This window comes from Lampetra planeri, chromosome 20, assembly GCF_965212315.1.
Source record: "Lampetra planeri chromosome 20, kcLamPlan1.2.h2, whole genome shotgun sequence".
Lineage (NCBI taxonomy): Eukaryota > Metazoa > Chordata > Hyperoartia > Petromyzontiformes > Petromyzontidae > Lampetra > Lampetra planeri.
In genome coordinates this window covers 12,150,109-12,163,941 of record NC_136126.1, presented here as the reverse complement: position 1 = coordinate 12,163,941, position 13,833 = coordinate 12,150,109, and the positions used below count along the sequence as shown (strand labels likewise).

At 50.3% G+C, this 13,833-nt stretch overlaps 1 protein-coding gene across 6 annotated transcripts in view; it reads left to right on the top strand.

Moving 5' to 3' along the window:
- The window catches only part of LOC144724456 (ras GTPase-activating protein nGAP-like), a 589,022-nt gene that overhangs the window by 353,472 nt on the left and 221,717 nt on the right, over nt 1-13,833 (top strand). The window contains exon 1 of one of the 6 annotated variants that reach the window (XM_078603595.1): nt 990-1,447. The exons of the other annotated variants lie outside the window; for them this stretch is intronic. Within the exon in view, the coding sequence (XP_078459721.1) occupies nt 1,312-1,447 (136 nt within the window). The 5' untranslated portion in view covers nt 990-1,311. Of the gene's footprint in view, nt 1-989; nt 1,448-13,833 lie in introns of those variants that run through there. 6 annotated transcript variants of the gene reach the window in all.

Genomic DNA, 13,833 nt, shown 5'->3' with positions numbered 1-13,833 from the left:
ATGACCGGGGGGGGGGGGGGTTGCAAATCTCGGGAAAATAAAGAATGATTGCGAACTTTTTCTTTTTGTTGCGTACTGCCCAATACGTTTGTATGTTTAAATATGGAGGTGTCCTCTGTGAAAAGGATTTTCACTGTCCATTATTTCGTTCAGTAGCGTGTTGTCGCTACGTTCCACTGGGTCTCACCGTGACCGCATGGGTTGGGCTGTCACGTGGACCAGATTGAGTTATGCATCCCGCAAAGCTCTTGGGAAATGCTAGAATCCGGGTAAACGATATTCTTTGCGATGCTTTGATTTTTACAAAACTGCAATGATTTTTTTACATCTCGCACTGTATTGTATGTGTGTTTGTAGTGCTCAGTATGCCCAGACAGGCTTGATATTCAATATTTATTTGTTTAAAAATGCAATCAAAGCAGCTGTACTCTCTCTCTCTCTCACAGCGGAACACACACACTGTCTTAAGTTAGGCCGTGCTCAAAAAAGGTAAATAAAAATCCAGGGACATGTTTATTATGCTTTTGTATTGTTTGTTGTAACATTCTTACCCGCCCATACTGGTCGTCTGTGAAAAAGCTTTATAGCTCATCGGATTCCTCCAGTATAAATCAATATTTAGATTCTGAGATTTTACAGTTTGCGCATGGTGAGGACAAGGATTTGCACTTGTGGGGCTCTTTTAAGGGCCCGGCAACCCACCTTGCATCATCACATCTCATCTCGACTGGAGAAATTAGTGAGTCTCTTTCTGTAATTGTGGCAGCGGATGAGCGTTTACTATGGGGTAGGTCTCCGTCTCGGACGGTGGGGCTGAACCACGGACGCCGCGCTCGCTTGCTCGCTCGCTCGCTCGTGCCGTGCGGTGCTCTCGGAATGGAATGTCTTTTTTTGGTTACTTTGGTCCCATTGGTTGCGGCCGCCTGATGGGATGCACCTGTGGAGGGAGGGAGGGAGGGAGCGAGCGCTGGGGCGGAAACTTTGGGATTGCTGTTTTTTCCCAGGGCCAGGCCCCCGAGTGAAACTCCTGCGCACGTTTCCTTTGTTGCCGGGGCCCCTCGCGCGCCGTGCCCCCGACTCGCGGGGCGGAGGCGGCAGAGGCAGCGGCCGTGGTGGCCGGGAACCTAAAACGTAACAGACGTCAAAATCCGCGGCAGCCCGGGAAATGAAAGCGGCGGGAGTAGCGTGGTGCGTGGAGAGTTCCCCCGACAGAAGCGACGGCGGCGGCGTTGACGACGGCTCGCGAGTGCTCTCCGAGCTTGCTGCTCGCCGCGCGGCGAGGGAGCCCGCGGCGCGCGCGTGAACGCCGAGATGCCGCTGGCTAGGAAGGGCTCAGGAAAGAGCTACTACCGCCTCCTGGGCAAGCACGTGTTCCGCGGCGGTGGTGGTGGTGGCCAGCGGGCCAGCCACGCACGGCCAAGCAGCAGGCTGCTGCAGGGCACCTGGGGTACGTGTGCGCTCACCCCGCTCACTCAGCTCACTCTGCTCATTCCGCTCACCCAGCTCGCCCTCCTCACTCCGCTCACACCGCTAACCTTGTTGACCCCGCTCACCCGACTCACCGCATTCACTCCGCTCATCCAGCTCACCCCACTCACCCTGCTCAGTCCTCTCACCTCACTCTTCCTCACTTCGCTCACCATTCTCACCGCTCGCCCCACTCATCCAGCTTGCCGCTCGCTGCTCACCACTTTACAGTTCGCGGCGCCACGCAGCTCTCCTCTCTGCGTGCCACGCTGAGCGGTGGTGAGGTGGCTGTCGTCGCGCCGTTATTGACTCGATGTGAACGGCACATTTTCTAATTTCATTGCTTGCTTATTTCTTTACCACCCCTCCTTGCTCTTCTCCACGAGGCTCCGAGTAAGATGTTTCGAGCCAGAGCGGCCGTAACTTTCGGCCGATCGATCGCCCGGCGTTAGGGCGTGTGGAAAAAGAGGCTTCGTCTGTGGAGCGTTTTCGCTCGGAGTTTTGTGAGAGGCGGGATCGTTGTTGGCGTGCTGCGCGCGCGCGCCGTGGTGCCACCTTCGTCGTCGTGAGTCGCGCGCACGCGAGAGCGGGGCACGGGGCCGCTCGCTGCCAACAGCCACTCGCGCGTCGTCGCTGTGACTCGTCCGTGATGTCATCCGTTTTGAGAAGCAAAGCTTAGGGATGTCACGCATATGAAATACTCCTGTTATGAGCTCACATGGAGAAAAACACACGATTTTTACGGACTATGGGTTCAAAATGTGTACGTCTGCTATATGAACATGCATTGAACGCGAAGAGAATTTAGCTTAGTGTTTGTTTTAGTTGTTTAGCGAATGACTGAAAAAAAACTTTTAGACAATTGCCGAGTCTCCAATAAGTAAGCTGCCATCTCTCATCTCACTGGAGCCGAGTTGGGTCAGATTTTTGTGTTTAGTTTGTTTTCCTTCCCCCTTCACCTCCGATTAGCATGGCTGGCGATGTACAGTGCGAAAGAAGTCCAACACACACACAACACCTCTCCTTTAGTTTGCTTTGCAACAACAGTTCCCCGTGCGACGTGTGCCGCTGTTGCTTCGCCACCTCGGCCGTTCTGAATAATTCACGAGGACGCATGTGGAGATCGCGGTACCACGGGCGGAGCGATGGCATCGTCGCATTGTTACAGAGCAGGCGTCCCACCTCGCTTGGATGGCTGCTTGGGGTCTGTGCCTGGCACATCTCCTGTCTTGGCTTCACGCTCCTCAAACACCGCGTTGCTACTCTCAACTCTCGTGCTGGAAGTACACGACGAACGTCCGCTGCAACCCTTTCCAGGCACGTTCAGCCTCGCCCGCTGTCCCTGCCTCTTGCAGATTTTCAACGTTCTGCAGAGTTTCTGGGAGGGGGAAAGGTGACCGATCGGCGTCGAGGCAGTCGCGTTGCATCTGCCTTGTCCCATGTTCGTGCGGGGTTGCAACGTTTGTACGACGTCCAAACGCCTGCGCAGAAAAGTCCGGGGTAGGATATGGAGTGTGCTTATTGTGCTCGTACGAACACTGTCGCCGACTTCCTGATGTTGCCACGAGTGAAAGACAAAGGGAATATGTGCGGCGCGAACCATCTGCGCGACAACAGTACAATACAATAACCGCCAATCGCCACCTAGTGACGCTGACATCGCTGGGGTTGCCAGCTTTCATCACTGTGGACCAAACCCAGACATGTGTCACGGTCGGCACAGGTCTCTGTCAATACTCTGTCGTCTCTTTCGATGAAGTTCAACACAACACTGGTACCAGATCTCGCTGCGATTCAAGTGCCGATTCCCGGACTATTGTCTGGGTCAACCCAGACAGATGGCGACCCGAGACGTCACCAAGGGGCCTGTGCAGTGAAGGTGCCCTGACAGGGGGCGAGAGGGGGGGGGGGGGAGACTCCCCAAGTGTTAGGAGTTGACAGACTGAAGCGGCTGGCATCTGAGCTGGCCACGATCCCCACTCATTGCGTTGTAAGTGCTGCTCCGCCACCTTGTGTCAATGCCATAGGACGGCTGCCGACAGCTGCCTCGTGGCACCTGTCCATAGCTCCCCTTCCTTCCTTTCCCAGAGGCCTGCCCAGACATCGCCTCCTTTCGCTGGTGGCAAGTCTACGTGCCACTGTTACGAGCCAGACCTGATGTCCGCGCGTGGGGTCCAAGTTTTAGAATCGGAACCAGAATGTTTATTTATACTGGAGGAGGAATCATATGAGCTATGAAGCTCTTTTTCACAGATGTCCACTAGGGGCACGGGTAATAATGTTACAACAAAAAAAGATACACAGGGACAATGAGGGGTGTGGTAGTCCATAAACAGACCGGAAGCTTTGCTTATAGAGTGGCAAGTTTGGCAGCAATTGTGGCTCACACCTAGGGCTTTAACCCCTTTGCCACTGTAGACCAAACCCGGACATTTATGGGTCAGCCCAGGTCTATCAATATTACACGGTAAACACCACCGGTACCAGATCTTGGTACAAATCCTGCCACCTGACCACAGATGCCAATTTTCGGACTGTCCGGGTCCAGCCAGACTGGTGGAAGCCAATTGGCAGAGATGGCCACATCCCAGGAACCTCCAGACCTGCTGGCTTATCGACGTGGCCAGGCGACTGCGGTAGAGAAAATGGGTTCCTGGCCTCCATTTGCATCGTTTTCTTTTTCAATTGTTATTTAGGAACCCAGAATACAAAGTAGATTTTGAAGAGGGGGGCCATTTGCGGGTGGCTTTTCCCCAGGTACACCACTTTCCTCAAGCATACAGAGTGCGCATTTAGAAGAATTTGACCGAATATTCCACGAAGAGACCCACTAGAGCACGGCTTGAGCCACAATGTGCCTTTCTTCTATAAGTGAAGGACAATGTTTTCCACTCAATGGACAGGCAATGCACTAGCATTCCCTATCAAGCCGTATATATGTTAGCAGGACATGCACCTGAATATCCACGCTCAAAACCATGCTGTAGTATGTTGGGAATTTGTCTTGAGGGTGTAATCTAAAATGACTGTGGCAAACTGTGTTGGGCTTCATCATGTCTCGAATCCTGTGGCGCTATAACTTTGAGAAGAGGTTTTGCTATCGGCGTTTGTTAGCTCATCGTTTCAAGCCATGGAAAGAGAATAGCAGTTATTGTTGAGAGGGCCCTGCAGCCTCTCCTTACGATCCTGGTGGCTGTGTGTTGTCGCTCTTGCCAAAAAGCTTACCATGCTATTTCCGTTATTCACTCATGAGTACCTCTAGCATTATATATTTTATTTATCGCATGGTCTACACCATCTGTTCCCCAACCTCTGTTCTGCGGACCACTGGAGCTCCGCAAAGCTGTGGGAAGCGATCTGCAAAACTGTTGGAGATCCAATGTTTTTTTATTTCTTCACTCAACGGCACATTATTTTCGCTGCCTGGTAGTCCGCAACGTTTCTGTTGAGGATTGACGGTGGTCCGCGGTGTGCAGAGAGGTTGGAAACCCGCCGGTATCCCAACAACCATGGCAAGCAGCCCCTCTGACAGCTACAAAAACACGAGCCCATTGTTGGGGCTGTGCGCTTGCAGAGGAGTTGGCGGCAGTGTGCCATCGTTAATGTGAAACATCCTGGCCGGGATAAAAGCAGGAAGCGAGCCCCAGCCGTCGGCTACGAGCATCGGGTGAGAGTGCGTGGGCTACGCGGCGCCGCTGTGAGGGCCTACGTCCCACGTTCCCCAACATAATGTAAGGGCCCGCATCACACTCCACTGTAGCACGGTGTCTTCCCACGAAGGCATGTAGCAGTGCATCCGGCTGGTCGTAAGAGCCTATTAAAAAGGGACCTTTAGAGAGTATTATTTTCCATATTGTAACGTAGATTAAAGTAAATGTGAACCTGTGGCATACAAGATATACCTAAATCAAACAGATGAATTGGCGTATCATATGATATTTCACAAATATCACCGTTATTATTGATGTGTTAATAATTTAAGTCGAATTTAATAAATGAAATGGGAAAATTAAAAGTCATAGCATGTCCTTGATACGTGAATGTGTTGTTGCATTTTTAAGTGCTGATGTGTTTGTGAAGTGAAAATCAATACCTAAACCAGTCCAGTTAGAAACGTGCGTTTCGAGTATTTGGCTGCTGTAAATTTCGACACGACAAGCCACTTCATTGAGCTTTCATTTGTGGCCAGGTCGCTTCTGAAAACGAGCTACATAGCTCAGCGGGCCTTACCTGGTGAAATACAAATAGTTTAGTTTGTAACGCCGCCTCAATATGGGCACATGTTATTGAGCATTAACACTTGATCATATCTCTGTTTTTTTTTAACCAAAAACGTATTCCCATTGAGCTGTCACCTCGAGATGAATCTTTTTGCCGGTCTCACAGAGCAACACATGCACCCCGTGTGTGTGTGTATGTTCGTCAGATGTTGGCCCACAGGAGATTTTTCACAGCCACCTCCCCAAGAAATCCTCTCAGGGTTGTTTGTATCTTTATTCGCGCTTTGCGATGATACATTTAAAGCTTTGTTTTTGATTCTCCGTGCTAGAATTTCGCCAAATCAACTTCAAAAACCAAACTTAATATCGTTTTTTTGTGTGGTCATTGGTGACCAGACCATCAGATTGCTACAATATGGGCAGCTGTCTTGATTCCAACTCAATATATATATGTACGTTTAACTTTTTTGTAACCGTAACCAACCGTGCTAATTGGAGGTGCGGGGGAAGGATAACAAACTCAACACAAAAATCAGTTGTAAAGAAATTAGTCTTCAATCTAGATTTATAAGTGCATAGCTCCAGTGACTTCCTATATCAGAATCAGAATATTTATTTATACTGCAGGAAGAATCCGATGAACTATAAAGCTCTTTCACAGATGTCCAGTTGGGGGGGGGTATGAACGTTACAATATTCTGGCCTCTCAGCTGCCCGACCACCTCATTAAGCATTAACCCTTAGCAATATGTATACAGGTTAATGTTTAAATACTGTGTGCAGCTGTGTACCCACTCAAGCAGCCTTTGTGTCCACGGCGCTGATGATGTTGATTGTAAGCTCAAGCGGTGCGCATGTCAATGACGCGCAGTGCTTTCTTGACTGCACCACCTCTACAAACATTCACAAGTGCACGCTCGGCGTTCGTTCGTAGTACAACTACAACTCTGGTTTCTTGGCGATGGGGGGAGCGACGGGTTAATTGCAAATAAAAAAGGGAGGCCGAAGAATGTTTACTCAAGATAATTAACTGATTGAATATTTAGAATCCTCGACATAGATTATAATTCAGAGCGCACGTACATCACAAAAAACAAATTTCGGCTCAAAATGAACTATTCAACACGGCGGCAATGAATTTGAAGACGTTGACCAGGTGGGAGCCAGGAGCTCATGGTGTTCATCACGACTTCTGCGTTGATGCCGATGCCCACCGATCGCTGAGTTGAATATTAACGAGCCACACAGCATATGCACGAAAGTATGTCTGCTGAACTTCTTCCGCATTGTACGTAGCAAACTTTTCTAATTAGGAGGTGCGGGGAAAGGACAACAAACTGAACACAATAAAGTAGTTCTGAAGACGTGAGTTTACGGTCTTGATGATTTAATAGTTGCATAGCTCCCTGTGGCTTCCTCATATCGGAAGGAAGAGCGTTCCAGACGGCCGCAGCAGCGCATCTGAAAGCAGCGCCGCGTGATGATGCGGTAGCCGTCTTTGAAACGTGATGCAGAGAGAGACCCCCGCGTTGTTTCGTCGGTTTCTTGACACTGGCGTTAATTTCCACGGCGACTGCTGCTGCTGTGTACCCCCCTGGCGGAATGTCGCGACCGTGCCAGTCGCACGGCACGCAAGCGCGGGGGGCGGCGCGCAAGGGAAACGGCAAAGGCGCAGCGCAGAAAACGTGCACCGGCGGTTTCCTGTTGTGGTGGAGGTTTCTTGTCAATTGACAGATTTTTCTCAAGGCAGCAGTGTGATCAGTGGTAATAAAATGTGGGCTTGTGTTTTTTTCCTGATGGCAGGATTTTGGCTTCCAGAAGCCAGCGCTGTCTTGCAGTGCAAACCAGGGTTGGCGACTGACATCTGCGCATTTTCCTGCAGGGTCCAAGGTCCGATGTGGGGTTTTCTGTCCCAACACCTACCAGATGCAATCTTTCTTTGTTAAGTCATCTCATCCGTACGGACGAGTGCCTGTGCGTGCGTTCACCTCACACGAGGGTGACGGGCAACGTTTTGTCAAGCTCGGTAGATTTTGACCAAACTTTGTCTGAAGAGTCTAGGGGTGTCAGTCGGCAGTAACCAAAGGTCGGTGAATGAGTAGAAGCCAGACGCACGCTTCCCAGATTACAGGCTTTATGCATTTGGGATTCGATTCAATGTGCCTTTCTACGTAGCATGAATGTGATTTGAACGCATCTCTCCTCTTCTTCTTTCGTTGCTGCCCACCTCTCGCTTTGCTCATACAGGGCCGTGACTCCACTTTGTGTTTAGGAGATATTAAAATGCATGCCCCGGCAGGGCCCTTAAGATCTTCCAATGGTGCCCTTCTTTGTACACCTCGATCGTGGCTGCATTTTTGGATAGATGGGACATTTACTGTAGAGCCCTACTGGTGCCACCCCCTGGTTGTGGAACTTCCGACTGGTGCCACACCACCTGGTGATGGAACTCCCTCCTGACTGTTAAATTGGAGTATTCTAGAATTTTTCCCGTAATCTTTAAAACGTGACTGCATCTTTGTGGGTTGCCAGCCTCTATATTTATAGCGGTACTTTTTTGCCGCTGTGTAAAGTAGTTCCTTTCTACTGTACTTACCTTGCTGACAAAGAGCTGCTGCTGTTCCGCTACCTGCCAGCGAGCGTGTGTAATTAACGCCCGGCTTTGGCACGATACCCACTCTGCTAATCTGCTCTTGCAAATGATGCTGCGATTCGCGCCCGTGCGCACACAGTTAGGACATCCCCTGCACAGAAAGGGCTCATTAATTTCGTAATATCCCTGAGGTGCCTCACAGCATGCTGAACGCGAGCAATCAGGACTGCCACATTTTCCACTGGAGACCATGCGCGGAAACATTTCTCAGTCGGCCTCGGTTTGTCAAAGCTGTGCAGTTGAATGTGATAAGCTTCAGCGACGTAATTCCTCCAGACCTCGGTACAAATATACATTTTTGCCACGCGGACACGGATGGCGGTTTCCTCGACTGTCCGGACAACACCCGGACAGGTGGCGACCCTGTGAGCGATATGTGCCTTCGCACTTTGGCGAGGGCGCTGGTATCACCCCGTCCATGGCCCCATTGTGAGCTTCAAGGGAAGGTTTGAGTATCGCTGTGGCTCTTTCCTTGCACCTACAAAAAAATCGAGGTTAGCAGCTGCAGTGCACACACTGCCGTTGTTGTATGCTGACGTGCGCACGTTACTCAGAGGGTTACGGTTGATGCAAGCTGATCTGCAGATGAATGACAGCGGCGTTGTGCGGTAATTGATGCTTGCAACACGTGTGCTGCACTAGACATGCGCGCTACACGTGCAGGAAGGAGGTGATGCTCTCTACCGAGTCGCTGTGCGTTGTTTCTGCTTTGCACGCTCCAGCACGCACAGTGCATCATTCCTAAAAAGGCAATGTTTTGTTGTCTATCATCATTCACCTATCCCACCGTGACGGAGCAGCGTCGTGTAACAATATTACAAAACCGCGTTTGTAGGTGGGCTATATTTGTTGCAGTGCCCCGCTGTAGCGGTGCGACCTAACAGCTCCGTCGTCGCTTGGCGAGTTCCGTTGCACTGTCTCCCAAACGAGGTGCGCGTTGGGTCTCGCGTACGCGCGATCGAGGTTGGCGGACTCGGGCGGCTCGTTCATACGGTTGAACGTGTGCCATCGGCACGCCGAACGGCCGGCTCCTTCTGGCATATCCTTGTGTCAACGTTCAGAGACGCGTCAGCTACGGCTCTGAGCTGTTCCACCATTCCTGGGCAACAAGCGGCGTCGCATACCGGGGGCGGAGTTACTGGGCCGGGTGGTGGCATGAGGCATGCCGGGTGGCACGAGGCCCGGAGAACTGCCAGCTGTGGCTTTCTCCGCAAGCCATTATCACCACAGTGTCACGTTGCGCCGTCACCTGCCACCACGTGACACTCGTGGGGGGGGGTGTGGGGGTCTTGATCTCCCTTCATGAAAGTCGGAACTTTGGGTAGTCTTCGTTTGGATCGTCGGCGTTCCGCGCGGCGTTTCGGCGTGAAGAGGATGGGATTCTACTCGTGCCGTGTTTTCTTTGGCATCTTCGCCGCTCCTTTCCTGTAAATACGTTTGCCTGGTGCTCGTGACGGCCAAACTTGGGGAGCATATAATACGGGTCGCAGAGCCGCGTGGTGAGCGAGCTTAAGTTTTTGGCTGCCTTTTAAAAAGAATCGGGAGAATGTAAAACAATATCCCATTGTGTAGATATTTTGGTTGAGGCACTGGTCATATCCCGAAGTGTGAAATAATTATAAAAAGCAGGGCTTTCATAAACGGCGAAAACATTTTTTCTCAGGGGTTTTTATTGGGAGTCCCCATAAATATCAAGGCAATAAAAATGACTGCAGTGGAACGGAAAACATTTTGGCGATCAGATTCTCATCGGTGGCTCCCGCACAACTTTGCAAAAACACACGCGTGGGAGCAGAAAAGCAAGGCTTTATCAGCCTAGAGTCTTAACGTAAAGTAGTCTCATGTTATTTAAGGCAACAAACGCATTCCCACCATAGTTTACAAGACTGTGATTAAGTCCAGGACAGTAATGCCTGCTGGCCACTCGTGCCCTTCATTCAATTAGATGAGCTTTTTTGCTGACCGCAGCAGTGGCAAAGATATCACAACGCATGTGCCAGGCTTCACCTGAGACGGCAGAAGAGGGTGGGGCGGGGTGGGTCGCGGTGGGGTGCGGTCGGGTCACGGTGGGGTCACGGTGAAAGGGGCGCCCCTCGCAGGGAATCGCGTTAATGATCGTTAGGGATAATGAGCTCAGCTGGAAGTGTGCCCCCGCGATGGAAGAGTGCAGTGGCCGCTTTTGTGCGAGTGACCAAGCGGATGTGCGGAGGAGTCGGGGGTGGTGGGGGGGGAGCGGTGGCCGGGCGAGTGTGTTCCGGCCTTGCTTAGCTCAGCACAGGGGGTTGAGCGGGGTGGGGGGGACCCTTCTTTGGACGGCGCTGAACTCAACGAGTTGGTCGTCCCGTGGCCTCCTGAGTTTCCACGTGGGCCATTATTTTACGGTGTAATCGCAAACTTTCTCCGTTCGCTTGTGGGAGGAAGCCCACTCAGAACCGCAGAAGAACGTCTGGAGCTAAATTTAACTGTTCTCCCCATGGAGTTTGCATATTCTCCCATTGGCGGAAGCGTGGATTTTTCTCCAGGTCCTCTGGTTTTTCCCTCCACATTTTGAATCAACATCACACGTTTAGAGTATGTGGCTGCTGTAAATTTCAGAAAAAGAGCGATATAGCTCAGTGAGCCTTACCTGGTCAAAACAAATAAGTATAACCCGTAAAAACAAAGTTTTTCACTATAAATCCTTTATATGCGTGGCAGCGAACTTAATATAAAGGATTTAAAAATATATTCGCCTGTGGAGGACGCGGGGATCGATCCCACGACCTTTGGCATGGGAAGCGAGGGCGCTACCAACTGCGCTACTCCGCCACGGCCTGTGGAGGGGTTACGCTCTGGGCTCTTATACTGTGAATGAGTTCTATTTGAATATATGTAAAATACATTTTTTTTTGCCTAAAAAGTGTAAAATTTTGGGAATTTTTTTTTCACGAACATTAATTGTCTCGCACAACGAGTCTGTGTGGAAAATGTCAGCTCGATTGGATCACGGGAAGTGGGTTAAAAAACGACCGAAGGATTTGCACGGTCGTAAGCAAGCACGCAAGCAAGCACGCAAGCAAGCAAGCGAACTTAATATAAAGGATTTAAAAATATATTCGCCTGTGGAGGACGCGGGGATCCATCCCGCGACCTTTGGCATGGGAAGCGAGGGCGCTACCAACTGCGCTACTCCGCCACGGCCTGTGGAGGGGTTACGCTCTGGGCTCTTACACTCTGACGTTCAGCCAAAGCCATGAATGCGTTCTATTTGAATATATGTAAAATCATTTTTTTTTGCCTAAAAAGTGTAAAATTTTGGGAATTTTTTTTCACGAACAATAATTGTCTGGCACAACGAGTCTGTGTGGAAAATGTCAGCTCGATTGGATCACGGGAAGTGGGTTAAAAAACGACCGAAAGATTTGCACGGTCCTAAGCAAGCAAGCACGCGAACTTAATATAAAGGATTTAAAAATAGTTCAGTTTTTTTGTTTGTTTTAACATTGATTGATATTGGTTGGCAAGGTGTCACTGGGGTAACACGTATGCTTCACACCAAGAACGGCCCGGGTTCGATTCCCAACTTGGGTGCCTTTTAGTGTGGAGTTTGTATGTTCTCCAACTGTTCTCTATGGGCTTCCTCCAGTTACTTCCTATAGTTAATCACACACACATATAATGTCATTATATTGGCCAAAAATCTCTGGGCTGAAAAATTTACTGCAAATCACCTACATTTGTTTTTTATAAACATCGTCTGATGTCAGCCACAGTGTCACGTGCGGTGTCACTCGCAATGTCAGCCACGGTGCCACCCACAGTGTCACCGTGGGTGATGGAGCCGATGAGAGGGTAAAGGCCCATAGGAGCCCTGTCATCGCCTGCTACCGCCACTGCAAACCAAATTCACCGCGACGCCGATCCTCTTTTCAATCTGGAATAAAATGTAATGTCCATTTTCATAATGTGCTTATTTCGCTTTCTTGGCATACTTACAAGAAAAAGAGTCTGAAGAACATTTTGCAATTACGTAGCACAGGCGAGAAGCAGGTTGAAAATGTTCACGGCCTATTGCAGGGTTAGCTGCTATCGAATGTGAGATCGGTGGTGCCGAGTGAGATTTGTCAGGATTGTACACAGTTGAATACTCCTACACGGGGTTAATCTCAACTCCTACACCGGGGGGGTGGGATTCTAGATTGAAAGCGATTTTTTTTAGAACTGCTTTTTGTGTTTAGTATGTTGTCTTCCCCCCCCCGCACCTCCAATTAGCACTGTTGGCGACGTACGGTTGCGAAAGAAGTTCAACATACGTACATACGTACATTTAATCTCCTACGCCGGCGCAAATCTCCAGCCCAGAGGGGATGCACCTCGGTACATTCTCAAAGCGATTGGTGCAACATCGCTTTGTGAATCGAGCAGGAGCAGCCAGCTGCGTGGGTGCCTGTAGTCGGGGTTGGTATGGAGCGGCCATACAGGGAGAGGGAATGGGACTTGTACCTGCGAGGTGAAAATCTGTCTCCTGCGCCTTTTTAGGGACGTCACTGACTAATTGCCCAAAAGCATTTGGTAAGTGTAATTTCTCCTCCACGCGTGATAATAACTCAACAAGTAGTTCAATGTTGATGTGGCCATTTTATCGAGCGGCTACTGCGGCTGTGTGGTGTGGCCTGGGATTGTTTTGTTGCTCTTTTTGCTGCCTTGCCGAAGCTTTATAAACCAGACTTATATCATTAATATCTGTTTTTATTCATGTTTCTTGCACTCCTATTGTGCATTTTGTATCGTTTGCCGCTGTAACTTTGCTGCCCCCGTGCCCATATCTGAGACATCTGCGAAAAAGAGCTTCATAGCTCATCGGATTCCTCCTCCAGTCGAAATATAAGGTGCCGATTCTGACGAGTTTACAAAGAGTCCGTTGTTTGAGCCACGAGCCACTTCCAGCCAGCTCTTGTAACTAAGCCTAGTGAGCTGGGGCTGGACACGAGACGTCGTAAATATGTCTATGGGAAGCACGGGGAAGTTGGGAGAGGACGTGGGGGGGCGGGTGGGGGGAGCATGGGTGCAGCCGCGTGCAGATGGAGGCTGCCCTGTGTGCTCCCGGGGCAGCCTACATCTGCTTGTGCTGTGGGGGTAATGCAAGTTGGCTTCCCTTCACAGAGCCGTGTGACCCCGGCCTGCCCGCAAGAACGTGCAATGACTGCCTCTGACGTGGGGGAGGGTCTCGCATTGGTGCACTTTCACAAATTTCCATCCCTCTCTCTCCCTGTTTCAAATGAGCTCACATTTCTTTGTTCAACTCCACCCTCTCTGTTTAACATTTTTTTTAATAAATGCGTAATTTCCCCGTGCCCGTGCTGCCGTCCAACGGTCCCTTTTTTAATCTCGACAGCTACAAAGCAATTTCCGCTAGGGGCCACGGAACGTGATGCAAGAGAGAGTTTTATGGCGCACTCGTAATTATCTTCATCGCTCTGCTTTCGCACCTCCGATTAGCACGGTTGGCTACGT